Source organism: Ostrinia nubilalis, chromosome 23, assembly GCF_963855985.1.
Source record: "Ostrinia nubilalis chromosome 23, ilOstNubi1.1, whole genome shotgun sequence".
Lineage (NCBI taxonomy): Eukaryota > Metazoa > Arthropoda > Insecta > Lepidoptera > Crambidae > Ostrinia > Ostrinia nubilalis.
The window spans coordinates 10141720-10167540 of NC_087110.1; the positions used below are offsets into that span (position 1 = coordinate 10141720).

Sequence of the window (25821 nt, forward strand, 5' to 3'; positions counted from 1 at the left end):
ACGTCAAATCGACGCTCTGGTACGGACGGGGCGATCGCGAGAGGTGTGCGAGTGAGTGGGAGGAGAAGTTGCATTCCAGCAAGGTCCACAGTTAGCTTGATAGGGTTGTAGGTATGTCCTCATCATTTCAACCAAAGGACGTCCACTGCTGGAGAAAGGCCTCTCCCGAGGATTTTTTTTATGCACAACGAGGAAGCTCTTGGCCTGTATCTCACCTGATGGTAAGTGATGATCAGGCCGAAGGCGGAAGCGAGCTTCACCCGGAATCGCTGTTGCTACAAGGTGACACTGCTCAGTACACTTTCTCGTCCTTTCTAATATCACCTGTCATATGCTTTACACTGGAGGGAAGTGTGAACTTACATTCGAACTCCTCCTATGTACTTCTGATTAACTTTCCCTCTGACAAACTTGACCTCCACTGGTTGAGTTTTTATAGGCGGTCAAGCTGTAGATCCTGGACACACAGGACTTGCAGCATTGGGAACGAGAGGTGAGAATAGTCCCGTTTCTTGCTGTCTTTTTCTTTGTACCTTTTTGTCTTTGTGTAGGGTTCGTGCAATAAGTTTCTTTCTCTCTTAAGTTACGATTATACCTACCTACCTACTATATACCTACCTGCTCATAATCTAGAACTTCTTTGGAGAGTAGACGTCTCACTCCCTCGTGGAGTTCCTGTGACGCTCATTGCAGGAAACAATCTGGAAGACGACAAAACTATCATCTACATTTTCTATAATATAGATATAAAACTCAAAGGTGACTGACATACCTAGTGATCTATCATCGCACAGCCCAAACCACTAGACGGATCGGGCTGAAATTTGGCATGCAGGTAGATGTTATGACGTAGACATCCGCTAAGAAAGGATTTTACGAAACTCCACCCCTAAGGAGGTAAAACGGGATCCACGCGTACGAAGTCGCGAGCGGCCACTAGTTATTATTATTATTATAAAGAGGAAAGATTTGATTGCTTGTTTGAAAGGAATAGGCTTCGAAACTACTGGATCTATTGAAAAATTCTTTCACCATTAGAATTTAGAATCCACATTTTTTCTGCTGAACATAGGCTATAAAATATTTTCAAACACATTTCGGAATTACTATTTTAATTCAATAATTATTTCTAGACTAGCGGCCGCCCGCGACTTCGTACGCGTGGATCCCGTTTTACCCCCTTCATCTATCTTACGCGGTTTAGATTTTTTCATACAAATGTTTTTTCCCGCTAACTCCCGTTCCCGTTGGAATTTTGCAATATCCTGTTGTAACTAAGCTTTAAGTTTACTAAGGTACCTGCATGTCAAATTTCAAGCGTCTAACTTAAGCGGTTTAGATTTTTCATACAAAAGGATTTTCCAGCGAATTCCCGTACCCGTGGGAATTTCGGGAATTCCTTGTTGTAACTAAGCTTTAAGTTTACTAAGGTACCTACATACCAAATTTCAAGCGTCTAACTTAAGCGATTTAGATTTTTCATACAAAAGGATTTCCCCGCTAATTCCCGTTCCCTTGGGAATTTCGGGAATTCCTTGTTGTAACTAAGCTTTAAGTTTACTAAGGTACCTACATACCAAATTTCAAGCGTCTAACTTAAGCGGTTTAGATTTTTCATACAAAAGGATTTTCCCGCTTATTCCTGTTCCCGTGGGAATTCTTAAGTATACTATAACCTGCCCAGGAGTATGAAGAATAATTGTACCAAGTTTCGTTAAAATCTGTCGAGTAGTTTTTGTTTCTATTAGGAACATACAGACGGACAGACAGACAGACAGACAGACAGACAGACAGACAAAAATTTTACTGATTGCATTTTTGGCATCAGTATCGATCACTAATCACCCCCTGATAGTTATTTTGAAAATATATTTCATGTACAGAATTGACCTCTCTACAGATTTATTATAAGTATAGATGTAATAATTTAAAATTGTGACAAGGACAGGGAGGGGGTCAAAAATCATGAAATTCGTGTGATTTAATTTATTGATAAAATTGCCCCTTATTTTATAAAAGCAATTTATTTACTACAAGTAAACACAATCCTACTAATATTATAAATGCGAATGTTTGGATGTCTGGATGGATGTTTGTTACTCTTTCACGCAAAAACTACTGAACGGATCTTGATGAAACTTTACAATATAATTCTTTATATCTCAGACATGTAGGCTATAATTTATGACGATCTGTGAAAAACTAAATTTCACGCGGGTGAAGCCGCGGGAAAAATATTGAATAAATGACTATCATTTTTAAAGTCATGTTCATCGTAAAAAATGTGGGAAGTGCACACTGAAAATCAATGTCGTGGCATATTACTTTGCCAATGCTTGTTTTTCTTCATCTAGGTATGTCGTGTAGGTCAATAGGTCATTTACGTATGCTTTACATACAGGTTACATGTCGTGGATATGGAATATTTCCTATGGGGACCGAAAAGTAATGATTTTTCACATGTCTACCTATTTGTTGTTATTTTTAGCTTAATGTGTCTCTCGAAGGTCATTTTAAGTTATTTGTGTGTGACTAGTTAACTTATCATTTCAGCCACATGACATCCACTGCTGAACATAGGCCTCGCCCAATGATTTCCACATCGCCCGGTTGGCAGCGGCCTGCATCTAGTGCCTTCCTGCTACCTTTAGAGGTCATCGGTCTAACTTGTGGGTGGAACGCGCTGGCCTCCACCCCAGAACCTTGCTGCCCCATCGGCTGTCAGTTTAAAACAATTCAATCCAATCAAATCCAATTGTAACAAAGACGTATTGAAATCTTTTTGGATTCTTTGGGCTGTTACTAACTACTTGACGTTGACGCCCCCTATTCACAAACATTACTATGAGGTCTCACAGTGCGCCCGGACGCACAGGGTGACACACGAACCAATCACAAAGCTCTATTCAACGCGGTACGTTCGATTTGCTGCTTCACCTAAGCAAGCATCGTTTGTGAATACGAGTGTGAGTGTATTATAGTTTTTACCTCATAACCCGTTTGTATTCGTCCACCATCTCATCTACTGGCTCCATGGGGGTTGGTTCATGGGTCTTCAGGGCTAAGTATGGGGCTCCAGCATTCACGGCATACGACATCTGAATTGACAAAATGAGATGAAGTCAGTGGCCACCAATTAAGAGAAATATGAAATCTACAGTATTATACATATAGAGGTGTGTGGTGACGTGTGGTGACGGCAGAGTAGAATACATTTGTCACCAACCCCTACTCTTCCCGCGGGTGTCGTAAGAGGCGACTTAGGGACTACACATCAAACAGAGAATGGGCAGCAGCGCTCTCTGAAAAACATCAATCTTTTAAACTGCGATCTCCAACCCGCCTGCCTAGCGTGGAGATTATGGCAAAACCCTCCACTATAGTGGAGGAGGCTCATAGTCCAGCAGTGGACTGTAAAGGGCTGTTGATGATGATGATGATACATATAGAGGAAAGATTTGATTCTTTGTTTGTATTATAGACAGACTCCGAAACTAATTAACCTATTAGAATCAGACATTTTTTCTAATGAACATAGGCGGTACGAAGTTCGCCGGGTCAGCCAGTTAAATCATACGATACGCGACTCAAGCGAATTGAATTCTGAGACGACTTTAATAAAAATCTAGGTATCTACTGAACCATGAAGGGAGGTGCCTGGATGCGGGCGGCGCAGGACCGGTCGTTGTGGAAATCCTTAGGGGAGGCCTTTGTCCAGCAGTGGACGACATTTGGCTGAAACGAACGATAGTAAAGGATTTTTACTTACATTAGCCCTGTTAGCGTCCATTTCAGCAAGTTTGCGGTTCAGATCTTGCTTCAGTCCTTGCATCAAGACGAAATCCTTCTCTAATATTCCTTCAAGACCTGCACAAACATGAAAACGGTTTTTAAATATTTTTAAAATAACTTGAAACATCGAACTGCCTAAGGCGGGAATTGAACCCACGACCTTTCGCTTGCCGGGCGACTGCTCTTCCATCTGAGCTACTTAGACACTGGCTGAAATGTTCAATAACGGGACTATTCCCACCTCTCGTTCCCACCACTGCAACTCCTGTGTAGCCAGGATCTACAGCTTGACCGCCATAAAAACCCAACCAATGAAGGTCAAGTTTGTCCCGGGAGAAAGTTAAACTGTTATTTGACCCGCACCGAAATTAATCAGAAGAACATAGGAGGAGTTCGAAATTAAGGTTCGACTTCCCTCCATTGCAAAGCGGATAACAGGTGACAAACAAAGGTTTAAAACCTTTATGAAAAGATTATGCACCACGGACAATAAATATCAATTAAGGGGGCCTATCTTATGAGCAAATAGCAACTACCTGCCAATAATATTTTTCACAAAATCGCTTAAAGCACGGAAGTTTTTCCTTGTCGCGACAAGATCGGTGTAGGTAATAAATTTTCAATACTAACAGTGGCCAGCGTTTGTTTCTTCAATAACTATAAAAACGGTTTTCTACTAAGCCTAGGTGCAGATCACCGATTTTTTTTATCGGCCGACAGTTTAGTCGGGCAGTTAATCAGTATGGGCATGTATGGAAGTGCGCACATTACACCAATTGATTCTTCATCTATACTTATAATAAATCTGTAGAAAGGTCAATTCTGTACATTAAAAATATTTTCAAAATAACTATCAGGGGGTGATTAGTGATCGATACTGATGCCAAAAATGCAATCAGTAAAATTTTTGTTTGTCTGTCTGTATGTTCCTTATAGAAACAAAAACTACTTGACGGATTTTAACGAAACTTGGTACAATTATTCTTCATACTCCTAGGCAGGTTATAGTATACTTAGGAATTCCCACGGGAACGGGAAGTAGCGGAATATTCTTTTGTATGAAAAATCTAAACCGCTTAAGTTAGACGCTTGAAATTTGGCATGCAGGTACTTTAGTAAACTTAAAGCTTAGCTACAACAGGATATTGCAAAATTCTCACGGGAACGGGAGTTAGCGGGAAAAACCATTTGAAAAAATCTAAACCGCGTAAGATAGACGCTTGAAATTTGGCATGCATGTACCTTAGTAATCTTAAAGCTTAGTTACAACAGGATATTGCAAAATTCCCACGGGAACGGGAGTTAGCGGGAAAAAACATTTGTATGAAAAAATCTAAACCGCGTAAGATAGATGAAGGGGGTAAAACGGGATCCACGCGTACAAAGTCGCGGGCGGCCGCTAGTAGTACCTACATAATTAGAATCGGGCCTAACTATCGGCCGACTAAAAATCGGTGGTATGCGCCTAGGCTAAATGGTATTATATTAGGTCAGAGTTGGAATTGTACTTATGCATTACATTACACATTAGAATGCCTATGTAACAGTTAACACACATACATTCCGTCGTGTTACATAGGTACCTACATGTACTTACAAAACCGCAATAGCATTGCAGCAGAGTTCGAGAATTTGAACAAAAATTATACCTATTATTTTGACATAACATCTAGTCATACCACAGTCATACTTAGAATAGATTAGAAACCAACATGAGCAATGTGCATGCTTTGTGTATGACGCAAAACTTGATCTCACATTTTCATCACAATATAAATTACCTATCCATGTATAACCATGTTTTCAGCAAATAAAATTTTGATTTGATCTGAGCAAAACTACAATTCCAATGGCAAAGCAACAGAAATTCCTGAGTTTCTCCATAAAATATACTCTTGTCGCATGACATCAAGGTATTTCTATAAATAATATCATCATCATCATCATCATCTCAGCCATAGGACGTCCACTGCTGAACATAGGCCTCCCCCAAAATAATATGATAGATTTCAACTTGCAGACTTCGGCTCGAGGCGGTCAGTATACTCAGTATTCTTTGTATGAAACTCCATACTGCAACGCACACTTATCCGCACCGTAAGGCCCAGAACAGACGGTGAAACGCCACTGCAACGAAACTGCTACTTTCTGATGATTCTGATGAATGAAACTAAAAGTTTCAAGCTGGTCGCGTCATGTGTGGTCTCTCAACGGACGCTATGGCAGAAACTTAGATGCAACTCAAAAGTAACTAGCAGTTGCAGTTTCGTTGCACTTGCGTTTCACCGTCTGTTCTGGGCCTAACGGAACGGAAACGCTTCGCCTCGTAAATTGACAACTCGCGAAAGCCGATCCCTTTCCGAGTTGATAAGTAGGTCTTTAAAAAGAACTACCAACCCGCATTCTTGAGTAATGTCTCCAAATCTTGAGTAGGATACTCTGCTGATGACGGTGCTAACATTCGAGGAGATGGAACAGGCGGAGACCGAGGAGACCGCGGTGAACGGCGAGACAATCCTGGAGCTGAAATGATGTTAAAACAGTTTTTATTATGATCTTCAGGCGGCGCACAAGCAGATGAGGCGAAGTAAATCGGCAAGACCTGGAGCGAGATCAAACGCGAAGCTCAAGACCGAACGCGATGGAGGACTGTCGTGGACGCCCTCTGCCCCATCTAGGGGACATAGGATCTTAAGTCAAATAAGTCATGATCTTCAGGCATACAACCAAAATATTGTAGAAGAGAAACGCTATAAATACGAAATACGAAGAAGATAGTTAAGGAGAATATTCTGCAATCGAGTGATGATGATAGGTATCGAATAGCTTCGTAACTTATACTTATGTATAAATCATCATCATAATTTCATAGGACGTCTAAAACATAGACCTCCCCCGAGGGTAATAATGTCCCCCAAATTGTCTGGTTGGAAGCAGCCTACATCCAGCTGCATCTTGCAAACTTTAACAGTTTATCTATCTTCATCTTGTAGATTGATATGGCCTCCATTTCATTGTTTTCTTCAATATTTTACAAATATATATAATATAATATAATTTACAAATATATATAGCCTGGCTAGCTACCACCATCTTACCTAAGTCTGTCGCCATAACAACAATGTTAACAGCATTGTTGTGTTCCGGCAGTTGAGAGGTAAGATAGCCAGTTCCTCCGTGGTTGAGGATTCCGGGTGAAGCTCGCTTTCACCTTCGGCCTGATCATCACTTACCATCAGGTGAGATACAGGCCAAGAGCTTCCTCGTTGTGGATAAAAAAAAATGAATTCGAATGTTTAAAAATCCGCTTACTCGAAAGCATATCATCTGGCAGTTCCCAAATGGACGGCCTCCTAGCCCTCAGGATGTCTCCTGGAGGCGGCATTATGCTGCCCAACTCCTGGTCCTTCAGGAGCACCACGCAGACGTAGTCGCAGCAGGAGAGGAGCAGCTCGGGCCGGTTGAAGCGGATGTATTCCCTGGAAACGAGAAATGTCTATTGATTCTAAGAGAATCGTTCGCTTTTATTAGTACCTACCTAAGATTTAGTAAAGGAGCCGGTATATAAAGTCACCATAAGTGTTTACAGGACACAATGGAACTGTATCTATTAATTACTAGACAAATATTGTTTAATAGAAGTATTCCCACTAGCAACCTTCTGCATTTATTTTTTGCAAACACCCGTACCGCAAAAATTTATACTTGCAAAAAACGCGAATCCAGTTTTGCGGGATTAATGTAGGATCTCACGAAACTGGATTGCCGTGGGAAAGGGCCCTTAATGGGAAAACCAGTAAATTAAGTGTGACCCATAAAGGAATCGAACTGAGAACCAATTCTCCAATTATCTAACCATTAACATCAAGAATCAGTGAAAGCGGATCCATCTAGGATATTTCCCAATCAAAACCTGATCTAAATTTTATTCCTGAAAATCCCAATTCCAACCATAAAATACTTGAAGTCTTACGGTTCACTTTCCAGTCCTCTGGACTGCCAGTCGTCCCTGGCTTCAGTCTGCAGCATCAGGCCGCCCGTCGACCCCTGGTAGACGCTGGACCCTCGGCGAGACGTCGCTTCTAGGGGTGGTATCGAAGCCAGGTCATCATCAACGTAAGGTCTGCGGGTAGGACCTGAAATGTAGCTGTAGCAGTAGTTTTCGAATTGAGGAGTAAGTGTGTAAGTAAGAAAAGTATGTTAATAAACTTTAATTTAATTCAAACCTGGATGAATGCAAAAAGCCCCAAATTCCACTTTCTTTCCAAGGACGCCAAGAAATGGGAACCGTAACTTGATGCTTTGTAGCAGACATTCTTCGTACATGTCCCAGATGTGCACCGTCTATGCAAAAAATTAAAGGTGTTAAATTTTGGAAAGCATTTTCAATGGTAGAGACTAATTTTTCTCGACAATAAGAAGATGCAATGAAATTGTAAATAATTATATTTTCCTAGCCATATTATGGGCGGGTTAGTCCAATGTATGATAATAATCGCTCTCGCTCTCGCAAAAAAAGGGTGTTACCTGTACTGAAATAAGATACTTCAAGGTACTTTAGGTACTTCTTCTTATAAATTATTCCGAACTACAGTATCCAAAACAGCTATCCTCCAGAACCTTCACTGCTTGGGTTTCATTAGAGGTCAAACTGTAGATCTTAGTACGGACGACAGCACATCAACCTAAACACAGTGGCATCTTATTTCGTTCTAAAAGAGACTATTTTGCAACAAAAATGTATAACTTGATGTGCTGTCGACTGTACATAATTATAATGGTAAAGATGTAATTAGTCCCATTATACTTACGCAGTTATTGCAGTAAGCCAGGACAATTTCTTCAGAAGCAATCACAGCGACGTCCAGTACAGCAGCCAGGGTCGGGGTAGGGAGAGTCGCGAAAGGTGCAGCCTGCGTAGTCTCCCATAGACGGACGATCCCGTCGCAGCTTCCCGTGGCCAGCAGGTGGAGAGGAGATACCACGTGGAAACATGTCACACCCTGGAATAGTGCTCGTATGCATACTCAAATAATCTTTATTGCTTTCATAATAGTACATAATAGACCGTTGAAATGGCTAAATACTTCGCGATCTGTTTGTACTGCTGGGTTCGCTGATGGTAAGACAGACCCTTTTTAAAAACCATTGATTATTTAAAAGATGTATTTCAGCACTGGCCCATTTATTGTCCTGAAGCAGTGGTAGGGTTAATACTGGGACGTGTAAAAGTACTTTTTTAAAGCCTACTTACAGAAATAAATGAGTTTTAGTGAGTTTTTCATTAATCTAGCCAATTTAGTTTGTGGTCTTATTGTCAAGTGAAAGTTCTGTTTTTAAGAGCTTTGTAATCATTAAAATAACGCCGGTTCAATTAGAATTCGCGACCTGATGACTTTATAAATCCCATTGCCAAGCAATACACAATCTATGGGAGAGTCACGCTTTGGCAGCTCATAAAAAGTACCAATTGATTAGTACCTATGCCCAAATCCACTACCCTAATGTGTGTTATAGAGTTCCTAGCCTAACGTCCAGAAGTGGACTGCCATTGGCTAAAAAGACAAAACTATGAAAGACTCTATAGCCTCCAAGTTATCTTACCCTTTGCACTCTGAAGACGTAGTCATCCAGCTTCCCCGGCACATGTCTGGAGCGAACACTGACGGTGGAATCGTGGGAGCATGACAGCACGATATCGCCGTCTCGTGTGTAGGCCACACGCCGAACTGCGCGCGAGTGGACTTTACGCCATGTGGTGATGGCGTTGTATGTGGTGTGAGGGGCGGATGACAGCTCCTGGAAAGAAAAGAATAAAATAATTCAGTAATCTGTTTCTACCGTTGTTGGAGTTGGTCGCAAGAGCAACCATAGTGTCAACGCTCTTTGAGGATTTATTTTTTAAAGTAAATGGTAGCTTTTGGCCTGATCATCACTTTTCATCAGGTGAGATGAAGGCCAAGAGCTTCCTCGTCGTAGATTTAAAAAACATATTCATTTACTCTAGAATCTAAACACAAATCGATACAAAATATTGTAAGCTACGATAAGGTGTTCCACAACAATTCATTGTTTCATATGAGTTTCAAACAGATAAAAATAGTCTTAAGTATTACTTTACTCATTACTCACCATCCAAAAGTAGTAATTGATGTTATCCGGAGTTTTGCTGTAGAATAGTGACAGTCTCGGCTGCAGGAACCGAATCCTGGTCAGATCTCCTCGCTCCGTGCCGAAGAGTAGTTCGGAACCTTCCAGATCTGAGTTGGAATAGGCTAGGCACTAAAGAAAAAGAAATACAATATGAATTTTATTATTCTCAGGCTTTAGTCTCAAGCCTTATTACACAATCATGTAAAATTTTATGTAAGTAGGTACCACATTTGCGGGACTTATTCCATCACACTTTTCCACCACTGGAACACCTGTATAGACAGGATCTACAGCTTGACCTCCAACGAAACCCAACCAGTGAAGGTTGAATAGTCCCGGGGGATAGCTAATTGTCTTGAAATCTAAGGACCTAGAAGGGCCTAAGTATACTAAGTAAATAAAAGATTTGAATTTTTGCATTTGACGGGTACCTATTCGCCTGGCACTGACTGAAGGGAAGTGGATTCTTAGCTTAAGAGTTCGAACTCCTTCAAACATGTCTCTTTAATTTCATTGCAGGTCTCTGACTATAGGTAATAGTCATGGATGCATTATGTCCTATTAAATACTTACTGTCGGTATACTAGGCAGACCAGTAATGCAGAATATGGCAGTGTGCGTCAATGTAGTAGCATCGTAAACGGTCAAGCTTCTATCTGACGCTGACAGCAACAAGCATTGCACGTCCTAAAAAATAACAAATACACCATAAAATTTTCCTTTCTTAGCTTATCTATTCGTATAAAAGACGAATATACCAAAATTCTACATGATATAAAATATTTAAAACATTTTTAATATTGGCCTATCTAGTCCCAAACTAAGCTAGTAAAATGCTATGTACCAATGTAATAAACGAAATGATACAAATAACTTACGTTAAGATAAATGGCATCAGTTATCCAGGAATTCTTCACTCGTCGATGAACGCCTGTCCTGTGATAGAATACCTAAAACATATTCGCGAATAAGTCCCGGTTTTTAATCCAACTGAAGATGACGTTACTGAAAGCATTGAAGCTGACGGAGAAGAAGTAATATGACGTCACTAAAAACTGGACTATTCCCATCTCTCGTCCACCGCTGCAACTCACTCATGTGTAGCCAGGATCTACAGTTTGACCAACAATAAACCCAACCAGTGAAGGTCAAGTTTGTCCCGGGAAAATTTAAACTGACAATGGACCCGCAACGAAATTAATCAAGAGAACATAGGAAGATTTCGAAGTTCCCTCCAGTGCAAAGGGAATGACAGGTGACAAAATATAAAGCTTTAAAAAAAAGTCACTAAAAGTAGTGAAGCTGATGATGAATAAGAATGTAACAAACCTCATAAGAAGTCAGCAACTGCAGATCCCCACTATAGATGCCCACTCTGCCCCCTTTTGAGACCGCGACGTAGCAAAACGAATTGTCTCTCTCGATGCTGACTAGTTTTACGATGGATTCTCTCTGAAAAAGAAAATGGACGATATTCAAGTCCCTCCACATAATATACGCAATCAACTCTTTTTTCTCCTTCTGCAAGTATTTTTTCTGTGACAATCTGGTCGCAATTAGGCCTATGTTCACAGCATCTTTCTTTCTCCCTGATCTATTTTATCAAGGGATCCATTCTAGGCCCTCTGCTATTCCTTTTATAAGTCAACAACATCAAGAAATGCTTTAATCACTCAACATTTTTACTGTACGCTGACGATCTTAAAATGTATGATGACTTTCAGCCTCCCGAACAAGCCAGTTTCTGAAAAGTATCGGTACTATCGAGGTGCTGAAGTGCTTGTACATAAACGTCACCATGTTGGTTCGAGTACAGGAGTGGAGTACGAGGGCGATTCCTCTACAGCGAGGCTTAAGTCTCTCAATAATTGCTTCCTTCTTCAATCAGACCTTGACAAACTAAGTGAGTACTGTTTAACCAACAAATTATTGAGGCTATGGTTATCTTGTGCCGTCAGCCGTACCTTGCAATGCTCCAGTCTCTTCACCGCCCCCTCCTTCACGTGGTTCCACACGTCTGCCCTGGAGCTGGTCTTCCTCGCCCCAACGGCCACCAGACGGTTGACCAGCTGCCGCCACCAGACCTTCCCACTGTGGAAGGGGTCGAGGAGTTGGAAGAGCTTGTGAGAGTGCGTGGTATATTTATGGTGGCCTGGAAGAGAACAGGTCTAACATTAAAATCTAAAAGTCTTTTATTAGTTGTAATTTATCGTCAAATATTTGATGATAATGAGCCTTTACTTGGTGTCATGATGATGTCTACTAGTAGATACAGTTTTTGCAAGTGCTGATGTGCACCAAACTATTTTTTTCTTTACTGATTAGGTTATTTATTGGTATTTTCCCTAGTTGGGCATTTTATAGATTAGTACATTAATAGATAGAGTGACTCAAGAGGAAGGTTTATAGGTAGGTATAAAACATGCGTATTATAGAAGAGAAAATCCGGGAAATTCCATGGCAACCGTGCGAATCCGGGGCGGGCCGCTCGCGCTTGTGATAAAATAAGCAGAAGAATTAAAAGAAAAAGACCAAGTGCTTACCAAAGATGGTGTCCAAGGCACTAACAAAGCCAGCCTCGTCGAGCCACAAGGAATCTTCTAATGGCTTGGCTGACGCTGCGAACTGGATGCCCTCCTCCGCTGCTGCTGCCCTCATCACTTGTTCCACTCGTCTAGGAAAATAGGGAACAGTTTAATTCTGTCTGTATCAGTATAATTATACTTATTTGAGAGGATGGATATTGATCCATCAATAAAATTGAGATGGATGGATAAACATTTTAAGCTCTACTCACCGCTTGAACCACTGAATGTGCTGTGAAAATAATTAGAGACTCCAAGACTCCAGAGAAAAACATAGAATAGTTTTTATCCAAAAGGACACGTTAGCAATTACGAAATTCACCTGGCCAAAGCTGGTTTTCATAACTTTACTCATACGACACATTGTCATGCGTAAAAGATGGTCACCTAACTTGTATGTTTCAACCAAAAGATGGTCCACCGCTGGACAAGTCTCCTCCAAGGAAATCCTGTAGCCCTATTAAATATTTCGAATCACCAAGTGTGTAGACTGTAGGTACCTGTCAATATCGCAAGCCTGGCTCCGCTCCTTGTTCTTCCTGAAACTCCTGCGCAGCTTGCTCAGAACTGCCGGCGTCATCTTGTTCATCAGCTCGCGCGCCAGGACCTCGTCATCATCACTGTACAGTCGAGAGAACATCAGTGCCTCTAGCATGAACAACTTTCGTCTTCGAATCGTTTGCTTATTCGACAAAATTCGATACTCAACCTTCGAATTAAAACGATAACGTGACAATTATTTTAATTCTCAAAATAAGTTTCGTGCAACCATTTCTCATACTAAGTTCACATCACGTACGACACGTTCACAAGGGCGCTGTTGCAGTTTTCGTACTAAATCTTTTGATGGCGATTCGAATACGCAAACGATTCGAACTCGAAAGATTTTCGTGCTAGCCGTACAGACTAGTTTTAACTTACCTACATTTTTGTTAAAAAGTAGTTAAGTACCTAAATCCTAACTTACTAAGGCTGAGTTGCACTTAACTTTAACGGTAACTTTAAAGATGTTTTTTCTATAGAGTTTGACAGATTTTTGACGCTTGTTAAAACTAAAGTAAGATGGTGCAACCCAGCCTCAATATCACAGTGTTAACAGACTTTTATGGTATCGTCTGTATCGGTAACACTTGAAATTGTCTACGGCATTTCAAAGAATAATAGAACATGAATAGACTAACAAAGAAAAACTGGTTTTAATTATGGGCGGATTCCAACGAGTAGGTAGGTAATACAAATAGGTAGGTAATACAAGTAGGTAGGTATAAATTGATTGATACAGACCAGCAAGACAAGCTTTCTTCTGACGCACTTCTAACCGAATAGCTCTTTTCAATAATTTCGGAACATTCATCATTTAAAGATTTCTGCGATTTGATAGACATTTTTACATCTACTCTGTTTTTAACTTTAACAGGCAGTATTAGATCAATTTTCATTTTCTCGTAGCAACGCGTTCTAAGTAGTTTTAATTCGAAGGGGAGGAAACGCCATCTAGCGTTCACAATATATATTACAGGTAAAGCAACACAAACATAGTGACATCTAGGGGTGAGTAGCGCAATTATGTGTACATATAAAAGCATGCTTTTTGCTTTTAGCGCCATCTAGCGACGAATAGACTAACTAATTTATCTTGAGTATGGTAGCCATGCATTTTAATAATGAAGGATATAAATTTGAGAAAACCATTAACTTCTAGGTAGGTATGAGAAAAGAAGCAACACATAGAAAATGATTTTTTGATCACAATGCGTTCTACTAAATACATTATAAATTTTATAATAAATAAAACAACCCATTCGAACATTGTCTATTTTATTGTATGTATGTATAATAATGCTTAGTTAACTAATATAATGCATATTACTAAATGTAGGCTATACGGGCGAGCGAATCATCGTAAATACTTAAATTATTAATTTAGGTATCTTCTAAACGCTAAAATATTCACTCAGTCCTTCACTTATAAAGAATTCATGGAATAACAGAAAATAATTTCGTTTTAAGACCGAATTATGATGGGTACGTAGCACATAACCGTAGTACCTACATTTTGGATTTAAATTTAAGTTCAGATTTTACGATTGTTATTTTATACAAAATAAGTAAAACCAAAACTTTGGCTTCTTTCCAATGAAACTTAAAACTACTGTACATATAATACTAATACGTATACATGCAGCTTTCAAAAATCAAGGCCCCAGAGAAAAATAGTTGAAAAAATATCTTTGACGGACGGAAATAATACTTAGAAGAAAAACAATATGAGTTAACTTAAACAATACACTCACCGGGGCCAAAAAAAATAGGAACTATCAACCACTTTTAACTAATCAATAAAAATAAAAAGAGTGGCCGCGAGTTTCCGAATTTAATAAAAAATCCACTTATTTAATTTTATATTATCTAACTATACATTTACACACATAAAATACTTTGGATCGAGATACCCACCATTGCATTACTATTTTTAACACTTTTTCTTGTTTTATTCAAGGAACCTTTTTTAAAAAGAAGATAAGTTTTAGTACTAGTTATTCTACTACGTATGTTGGCACAGAGTTGTTGCAGAGGTAAAATTAGATGAAAAAAGAAGAAGATAGCTTAGAAAAAGCGTGAAAAATAGAAACACATTTCACTGGCTATCACACTATAATTGAAGGTTCTTTTGGCTATTTGCAATAATATCTATTATCGTTAGTTTCATGTGTTTTAAGTACTTATTATTATGTTCACAAAGAAACAGATCAATTACAATAATAAAATATAAGGAGCGGTTTTCAGTTATTATCTAGATCATTTAATTACTCTACCATTGAATCTGGAATGTTGAAACAATACCTAATATCTAAAACCTTGGATACCACAAACTTTTTTAGTTACATTGATTTTAGGTCTACCTAAAACTATGTCTATATCTTTATAATAATCGCTTAGGAAATAAATAGCTTACAATTACAAATATTTAAAATTATTATTGTACGAATGCGTATACACGTATTTTTATACAGCTCACAATTTTCAAATTACGATGCCCTAAAAAGTGACTAAAATATTATAGTCACGGTATGGCATCAAAAATGCATTGACGACATCAATTTAAAAGTCTCGAGGAGAATAAAATTATATTTTCTTAATATTTCTAAATTAAATAGGTACTACTCCTATTTAACTCTTCAATAACCAAAAACAAAGATTAATCTCATTGCTACAGTCAGATAAACGTCGGACTTTCTTCCTTGTTCTTCGAAGAATTCATTGCAAATATTGTCCCTAAATACAATCCTTTAAGATTGGGATTGTATTTTACACAATTATTTGAACACGTCTTTGTTTAATAAAGATTTGTAAGATACGAGTAGGTAAGTGCTAATAAACTGTTACATTCCAATATAAATTGATAGATCGTATACATCGATAGTCTGAGTTTTAGAGATTAGGATTACCAAAGCCGTATCACAATATTTCATTAAGTTCTAAACCGTTCTGAAAATGTTACTTCCAATGTAACGCAACACGGGTATTATTTTTGGGCATTTCATGCATACTTCAACTACTGAATCGATTATTCAATATTTTTATATTATTATAAGTAAAGTATTGTTTTTGTGTTCAGAAACTGTTCTGTATGTGTCATAAAACAATCCAGCATCTTTACTTATACCTCAGATTTATTAATATAAATCCGAAAACAAAAACTTTAATAAACCGGTCTGTTTGAAAAATCATTCAAACAGTGACGGATAGCAACTCTGTCGATGTCTCGTTGTCCGTCGTCCGGTTGAACGAGGAAATCGCTCGATCGAACGCCGCTCGATCGAAAGTCACACGGTCAGTACACCGGGCTGTGTGCGTCGTAGTTTAGTTGGAGATACGGTGGTATGGCCGCGGAGAGCTCCGATGCTCGGCGTCTGAGCGCAGCGATGCTGTGGCCACGCCATACTTCTTCTTCAGCTGGTTCGCCTCCATTACCTGTAAAAGATAATTAAACAATGATTAATACTAATAACGTCAAACTATGGTCACAGTACAAAATCAGAAAATCACCATAGTCCTCAAACATAAATACCTACTCAAGCATTTATGTTACTTTATAATTTTATTTAGTTTTTTGAAGAAATTTCATTGCAAACTCCAGTAGGTCATTACGTATTTTCAGGCTACATCGCTATTTATGAAAGCAATGAATATTAGTATCTCATAAAGTATTTCATGGGCTTACCTGAAGCTGTAGGCGACGCGTTGTTGTTGGCGCAGTGCATGTGAGGAGGAGTGGGAGAGCCCTCTAGCGGTCCGCCAGCCTGCTGACCACCACTGATGTTGTTGCAGTACGACATCATTGTATCACCTATGAAAAAAAATACATAAATCACAATATATTTCATTCTTTTGAAGAAAAAAAGTAAAAAAAAAAGGAACTGTTAATCTGTAAGACTGTAATACACCAAAAATGACACTTGTTACCTGCGTAGCCATTTCATTGTCTAAGTTTAAAATATAGTATTATACAGGGTGGAAACGATAAGTGATCTCATTCAATTATTTCTAATCTATACAAGATATCGAAAAACTGGTTACTAATCCTGAAAGTGCTCAAGTGCACAAGCTCTATCTAACGGTACCAATATTAGGTTACAGAATTAACTGGATCTATCTGAAACTTTCATGTTTTCTTCCTCCATACTAAATGTATGCCAGCCAAACAATAATAGAAGTAAAATTTTTTTTTATTAAATAATAAACACTTAAAATGAACTTGTAAATTGCATTTTTATTAAAATTATTCTTGGAAAACACTGGTTTTAGGCTTTACTTGCTATAATATTAACAAGACATGAGTGCCAATGACTGTGGCTGTACTAAATGTATGGAAGCTGGAAACATTGAATTTTCGAATGGATCCAGTTTATTTTGTAACATATTATTGGTACTGTTGGATAGAGCTTGTGAAGCACTTTCAGGATCAGTAATAGTAGGGAATTTAGTGCAATGATTTGTATGGAGACCCCTCCACTTTGGTATAGAAGGCTCAATTTTGCAACAGTGGTTCTTTGGGTGCTCCTGAGTGGATTTCCGTCGGTAGACATCGGGAGCCCCCCCTGTGGTAGCAGGGGGAGGGGGGGCAAGTTTCCTTCCGCCGCGCTTCACTTTAAGGCCCATATCTTCAAAACTATGGGTATTAGGGCAAGTGTGGTATCATTTTCAGATAATTAAAGGATGGCGAATTCATTTCTAGAACAAACTTTTTGCCTTTTCATACAAAAAATAGAAATATTGAACAAAATTCACAAAAACCAAAAAGTATTTTTTTAAATAAACGTCGTTTACTTTTAAACCACTGGAGATAATCTAATAAAAAAAATATGACCCGAAAGCTACAATTATCAGGATTATAAAAATATAACATTGTATGGTACTTTTTTCGCAAAAAGTAGGTGAAAAAAATTTTTTCTTCAGGACACAGCGGGCGAATTTTATTGCGCATCGGAAAAAAATATTTATTTTATCCATGAATTCATACTATTTGGTTCATAAAAAAGCAAGGATTATTATTTTAGAATTTATTTAGAGTTGCTGGCACATCAATCTACCATGATTTGTATTTTTTCGTCAATTGATTTTGAACTCTATGTGTGAGACATAAGGTTGAAAATACCTTAAATACATTTTAATACCGAAAATATCATAAGAAAGCACTAAATAAATAACTTTAATTTATCTAAACGTCTTAATGATTATTATTATTTTAATTAACACTTTTATTTCTACATACTTTTGTACCAGTGATTTAACGGAAAGGTAAGTGTGAGGGAAATAAGGTTTCACAATCATAGTACGGGAGATAGTTTTAGCACAAAGGTTACGGCTGTGACCGTTTTAGTTATTTTTTTCAGACAGCACCACACCAGCTTCTGCATTACTTCTTGCACTTACATCTCACCATTTTCAGGCAAGACTCGGCAGCTACGGGCAAACCGGTCCATGTAGGCTCCATGTTGCTATCGACTCTGGTCTACCCCCAACCAGTCGGGTAAAGGGAAGACTGAGTCGGTTGCTTGCACCTGATCCTATACGCGAATCCCTTGATATACTGCCAGTAGCCAATGCTGATACAAAGCTGCTGCTGCTGTCTGGGTTATCTTATGTAGGGCCTAAGCTGAGCTAGGTCTAAGCGTAGTCCACAGCGACCCATTAGAATCTTTATGCTCCCTTTTTTATTCCCTATCATCCAAAAAAATCCTATCCATTAGGTGAATTAAGCGTCTGAGTGAAAGCCATCTAAGTAAAATTATCATCTAAGTCTTCTGATGCCGGATATGCTGACCCAAGCAGACGCATCCTTACAGTATTGATTCATGGACCTCACAATGTATTCCAAATGCTCGAGAACTGTCTTCTGTTGTTAGGCCCATTTTGTGGGACATGTGGTTCGTTCCATAATGCCCAGTTTGCGTCCAGTTTGCGTACCAGTAATTGCTTGGGCTTACCTTTTATTTCCGCTTAATGAGTTTTCTCCATGACCCTGTGTTTCCCTTTACGAATGATTTGGAGAGGCTTATCTTATATCGTTGGAGCTTTCCCATTCAGCACTGTGCTTCTTGGATATGGCCATATTATAGCCATGAGGTATGCTGTTAGATAAAGGTAAGTATCAGTTCTGACCCAATAGGTATCGCCTCTGACCCTAGTTTCGCTAGACTGTCGGCTCTCCCATTGCATTTAATTTTGATCCGTGTATGTCCAGGTATCCCACATCAGGGACACTTTTTCATGCCTTCCGAGTTTGTTCATCTTTAAGATTGCATCTAGAATAATTCTAGACTCAAGCTTCACTGAGGCGATGGCTTTTTGTTTGAGTGCTGCCTGGCTGTGGATCAGGATGTAAATATTGCGTTTTTTACACCCCTGTTCTTTAGTGCACACATAAATTATAGCGTAGAATTCAGCTTGAAACACTGTAGCAAACCTCCTTAAGCGTTCACTATCTTCGAAGTGTTTACAGAAGACGCCCGTTCCCGTTCCCAAGGCCATCTTTGCAGTGGCGGCGTAAGTCCTAAGGCACCCCCTGGTAACCCCCACGATTTTGGGGTTACCTACCGATTCCAAGATTGAAAGACAATGACATAGACCGCAGACTTGCTATGCAGATGCGCCAGTGAGTACTAATCTGTGCGACATGTGTCACCCCCTGATGCTTGGCACCCGGGGCGGACCGCCCCCACCGCCTCCCCCTTACGCCGCTACTGCATCTTTGAGCTGTCAGTAAACCAGATTAAGCTGTTCTGTTGGGATTTTGGTCCTCTTTTCTAGTAGTCCCTTGTTCAAGATCTATCCACTTACTTATTAGATCAATCCAAGGGGTTCGCGTATAGGATTAGTTGCAAGCAACCGACTCAGTCTTCCCTTTACCCGACTGGTTGGGGGTGGACCAGAGTCGATAGCAACATGGAGCCTACATGGACCGGTTTGCTGCCGAGGCTTGCCTGGAAATGGTGAGATGTAAGTGCAAGAAGTAGTGCAGAAGCTGGTGTGGTGCTGTCTGAAAAAAAACAACTAAAACGGTCACAGCCGTAACCTTTGTGCTAAAAATATCTCCCGTACTATGATTGTGAAACCTCATTTTCCTCACACTTACCTTTCCGCTAAATTACTGGTACAATACTCGTAGTATGTAGAAATAACAGTGTTAATTAAAATAATAATAATAAATAATCATTAAGACGTTTAGACAAATTAAAGTTCTTTATTTAGTGCTTTCTTCTTATGATATTTTCGGTATTAAAATGTATTTAAGGTATTTTCAACCTTATGTCTCACACATAGAGTTCAAAATCAATTGAGGAAAAAATACAAATCATGGTAGATTGATGTGCTAGTAATTCTAAATAAATTCTAAAATAATAATCCTTGCTTGTTTATGAACCAAATAGTATGAATTCATGGATAAAATAAATATTTTTTTCCGATGCGCAATAAAATTCGCCCGCTGTGTCCTGAAGAAAAAATTTTTTTCACCTACTTTTTGCGAAAAAAGTACCATACAGTGTTATATTTTTATAATCCTGATAAATGTAGCTTTCAAGTCATATTTTTTTTATTAGATTATCTCTAGTGGTTTAAAAGTAAACGACGTTTATTTAAAAAAATACTTTTTGGTTTTTGTGAATTTTGTTCAATATTTCTATTTTTTTGTATGAAAAGGCAAAAAGTTTGTTCTAGAAATGAATTCGCCATCCTTTAATTATCTGAAAATGATACCACACTTGCCCTAATACCCATAGTTTTGAAGATATGGGCCTTAAAGTGAAGCGCGGCGGAAGGAAACTTGCCCCCCCTCCCCCTGCTACCACAGGGGGGGCTCCCGATGTCTACCGACGGAAATCCACTCAGGAGCACCCAAAGAACCACTGTTGCAAAAATGAGCCTTCTATACCAAAGTGGAGGGGTTCTTGCACTAAATTCCCTACTATAACCAGTTTTTTAATAACTTGTATGTATAGTTTTTAATATTATGTGGTTTTACTAAATGTATGGAAGCTGGAAACATTGAATTTTCGGATAGATCCAGTTTATTCTGTAACCTATTATTGGTACCGTTTGAGAGAACTTGTGAAGCACTTTCAGAATCAGTAATCAGTTTTTTGATATCTTGTAAAGTTTAGAAATAATCGAGTGAGATCACTTAACGTTTCCACCCTGTATGTAGGTTAGTGCCTAGGTATTCAACTATTCTCAATTAAAATTTTACTCACCCAGCGAATTCAGCGGGTAGTGGCCTTGGTATGGCTGCCCAGAGGCCACAGAACTGATGGGAAGCGATGGGTTAAGATCAGCCGCTAGTTGGGGCAGCGTGCCCGCTCCGAAGCCCCCCATAGACACACCACCCTGGGATAGCTGGCCGAGACCTGAAATGACATTCATTAATTTAATAAAATGGCCCATTTCCTTATTTAAATATTTACTTAAGAACTTACTAGAGTTAATTAACCATATTAAAGCATGGTTATCTTAGATAATATTTGTGCAATGACAATTTTTTATAAGAAAAAATCTTAGTCCTAAGGATGCCGAAGTCATGGTCACACGACAAGCACGCACTAATGTTTCCACTACTCAACAACAGATGGCGCGCATTGAAGGTAGAAACATTGCAGGAATGAAAAAATCATGAATCCTTAGATTAATAAAGCATGAAACATAAAACTTTTTACTGATGTTAGTTTACCTACTTTGGTCTTTGTAGGTACCTCAATGCACGTTCTAAAAAAATAGTAGTTCAGCATTGGCCGTATTGAAGAGTCTCACCTGCAGCCCCTGCAGGCATGGACCAGGGTCTGTCAGCGAACACACCTGGACTGCACACGTCTCCAGTCCCAAAGGGCTGGTGAGCGGAACACGTTGGTGCTCTTTTTACTACACCACTGGTTAAGTAGGTATTCAGGAGTCTTTATAATGAGTCTTACCTGGCAGGGCTACCATGGTCGATCAACACCCCTGCAGTGCTACACCGAAACGCTACGTAAACGTAGTTTCAGGTCTATTCTGTCACCGTCGCTCATGCTAGCATCTCACTAAGCGTGAGAGAGATGACAACATTGTCAACTTCGGACAACGTTTTTCAGAGTAACACCGCTGGACTGTAGACGTCTTATGACAACTGGTTGCGGCGTAGTCTTTAGATCTAAAAAAAAGTCTCACCTGCAAGCATGGATCATGGACCAGGGTCGGTCAGCGAACACGTCTGGACTACACCACGTCTCCAATGTGATACTCAATTGGTTATGCAGTAGTCTTTAGGTCAAAAGTATGAGTCTCACCTGCAGGCATGGACCAGGGCCGGTCAGCGAACACCCCCGGACTACAGACGTCTCCAGTCCCGAAGGGCGGAAGACCGTGTGAGAGCAGCAGCGTCCCTGGTGATCGGAACACGTTGGTGCCCTTCTTGATGCACATCTGGTTCTGCTGTAGTTTTTATAACCAGCCTCACCTGCCAGAGCTACCATGGTCGATCAACACCCCTGCAGTGCTACACCGAAACACTACGTAAACGTAGTTTCAGGTCTATTCTGTCACCGTCGCTCATGCTAGCATCTCGTTATGCGTGAGAGGGATGGCAACATTGTCAACTTCGGACAACGTTTTTCGAAGTAACCCTTACCGGACAGCAGAAGTCTCCAGTGTGACAAGTAGTTGTGCACTAGTCTTATGATCTAAAAAAAGAGTCTCACCTGCAAGCATGGATCATGGACCAGGGTCGGTCAGCGAACACGTCTGGACTACACCACGTCTCCAATGTGATAGGTACTCAATTGGTTATGCAGTACCACTAGCATGAACAACTTTTGTCCTCGAATCGTTTGCGTATTCGACAAAATTCGATATTTAACCTTCGATTTAAACGATAACGTGACAATTTTGATTCTCAAAATAAGTTTCGTGCACAAGGGCGCTGTTGTAGTTTTCGTACTAAATCTTTTGATGGCGGTTCGAATACGCAAACGATTCGAACTCGAAAGTTTTTCGTGCTAGCCGTACAGTAGTCTTTAGGTCAAAAGTATGAGTCTCACCTGCAGGCATGGACCAGGGTCGATCAGCGAACACGCCTGGACTACAGACGTCTCCAGTCCCGAAGGGCGGGAGACCGTGGGAGGGCAGCAGCGCCCCTGGAGATCGGAACACGTTGGTGCCCTTCTTGATGCACATCTGGTTCTGCTGTAGACTTTATAACCAGCCTCACCTGCCAGAGCTACCATGGTCGATCAACACCCCTGCAGTGCTACACCGAAACGCTACGTAAACGTAGTTTCAGGTCTATTCTGTGACCGTCGCTCATGCTAGCATCTCACTATGCGTGAGAGAGATGACAACATTGTCAACTTCGGACAACGTTTTTCAGAATAACACCGCTGGACTGTAGACGTCTTATGACAACTGGTTGTGGCGTAGTCTTTAGATCTAAAAAAATGTCTCACCTGCAAGCATGGATCATGGACCAGGGTCGGTCAGCGAACACATCTGAACTGCAACACGTCTCCAATGTGATAGGTAGGTACTCAATTAGTTATGCCGTACCTCTAGCATGAACAACTTTTGTCCTCGAATCATTTGCGTATTCGACAAAATTCGATATTTAACCTTCGATTTAAACGATAACGTGACAATTTTGATTCTCAAAATAAGTTTCGTGCACAAGGGCGCTGTTGTAGTTTTCGTACTAAATCTTTTGATGGCGGTTCGAATACGCAAACGATTCGAACTCGAAAGTTTTTCGTGCTAGCCGTACAGTAGTCTTTAGGTCAAAAGTATGAGTCTCACCTGCAGGCATGGACCAGGGCCGGTCAGCGAACACCCCCGGACTGCAGACGTCTCCAGTCCCGAAGGGCGGGAGTCCGTGGGAGGGCAGGAGCGCCCCTGGAGATCGGAACACGTTGGTGCTCTTCTTGCGCTTTTTCCACTTCGCCCGGCGGTTCTGGAACCAGACCTGTGGGGGGAAAAAGGGAATTAGCTAATGATTCACGTAGGTTTTAGGGAGACAAATGTGATAATTACTTATATTGACTTATTCCAAGACAAAGAAAGTACCTATGTAGGTAGGTATTTATTCTGTGCATGTTGTCATTTTCCAGTTCAATTTCCAATTAATCTATTGATTTCCAAGTATTAATAAACGCCTACTTTAAAGTAATCGATGGTGGGCAATATAATAGGCAGGTAAAAATTAATTTGTATGGTTTTTAGCTTGTCTGTGATTTGTCATAGAATCTACTCGTCTCAGGAAAATAATGTATGAATTCGTCACACTTAAAACTTGCATATTACTCGTATAGTTCCAAAATACTGGACTGTCCTATCGATGACATTGACAGTGGGGCGCCACCGTCAATACCGGATCGCTGGTTCCGATTTTTGCCATGTTGGAAACCATATAGTTGAACGATGGTAGCGCCCCCCTGTCATTGAGTTTGGTGGGACAGTTCAGTTTACAAAAGTGTGACTTTGTGGCAAATTGACAATATCCCTATTTGTATTATCTTTGGTACTGCTAGTAGTAACAGATTGTAGAAACTGTAGTTCCATCGTTTGTCTTCATACCAACATTGATAGGCTATCAACCCCCCATTACCGGCGTCTCCCAAAACGTCAAGTGTACGTAAACAATCATAAATAACCCGGGTCTCTTTGATCCCTGGATAGGGTTGCCATAAGTACGGATTTTTTCAGACATATTGGGACACCGTTTACCACGAATTTTTCCCGATATACTCGGACACTCGACCGTTACCTCGTTTCATGTCTATCTAAATAGCAAATATTTCGTTTTGTTCTTCCATCGTAATAATCTTCTTTATCGCAAAAATTTTCCACTAGATTTTTGAACCATCCATCGGAATGGCTTAAACGGAACAATAGTCCAGTCAATGAATGCCTTAACGACGGTGTAGAGAGAAATCCGTGGAACACAATTTCTGACCTCGGGACTTTATTTAGCCTAGTTAGGTGGTGAACATAGCAAAAGTCCCCGCCCTTAGCCCTTGAGCCAGCGGGGAGAGGGGGGTTTAAAGGTACCACTTTTCGGTTTTTCGCTTAATCCTCGGAAACTATGCGTCCTAGTGACATGACTACTATGAACCAAAAAAAGTCTAAACGTGTTCCATGATTTAAGAAAAAACAATTCTTTACAGCAAGTCAAGTCATAAGTGTCGGTGTCAAACTGAAAACAACAGTAATATTATACTTATTTTCCCGATCTGGGAATCAAACCGAGAACCTCTACCACTAACCATACAATGACGGTAGAGTAGCTTCGTTATATTTTTAGCGAATTTTTTGAAGTTTTCCCAACTTATCCGGCTTTTTAGAGACTTTATTTAACCATGGTAACCCTACAAATCAATATCCGGGTGAGAAATGGCCCGCGATTTGAGATGATCGCAGGGTTAGGTGAATTTGGGCATCTTGAGTAATGGTGCAGGCTTCGAAGGGTTTAGATTATGGGAAGATTGTTTTGTGGGTCCCTCAAACGTGGACTAAACACAAGCATATTATTTAGGTTAGCTGGAGGGATTTGCAACTAATAGTAACTAGCTAGCTGTGACCGCGACTTCGTGAAAATAGTTTAAACAATGTTTCCCGTTTTTACAAAATTGTTCATTGCTGCTCAAGCTAAGTGTGATCAAGCCTGTGACCACGGCCGGTGCAACCCGGTCGTAACGTCAGGCAAATACAGGTAATAGGTATTTCAATATTACCTCTCAGCGTATCGCGTTAAAACCTGTTTAAATTAATT

At 39.9% G+C, this 25821-nt stretch overlaps 1 protein-coding gene across 1 annotated transcript in view; it reads right to left on the reverse strand.

The window, feature by feature from the left end:
- Positions 1–15758: 15758 nt before the first annotated feature.
- The window catches only part of LOC135083154 (homeobox protein orthopedia-like), a 42290-nt gene continuing 32227 nt past the window's right edge, over positions 15759–25821 (reverse strand). Inside the window, exons 4-7 of the mRNA XM_063977890.1 lie at positions 23850–24015; positions 21287–21439; positions 16756–16881; positions 15759–16505 (exon numbers count right to left, since the gene is read on the reverse strand). Of these exons, the coding sequence (XP_063833960.1) occupies positions 16366–16505; positions 16756–16881; positions 21287–21439; positions 23850–24015 (585 nt within the window). The 3' untranslated portion in view covers positions 15759–16365. The remainder of the gene's footprint in view (positions 16506–16755; positions 16882–21286; positions 21440–23849; positions 24016–25821) is intronic.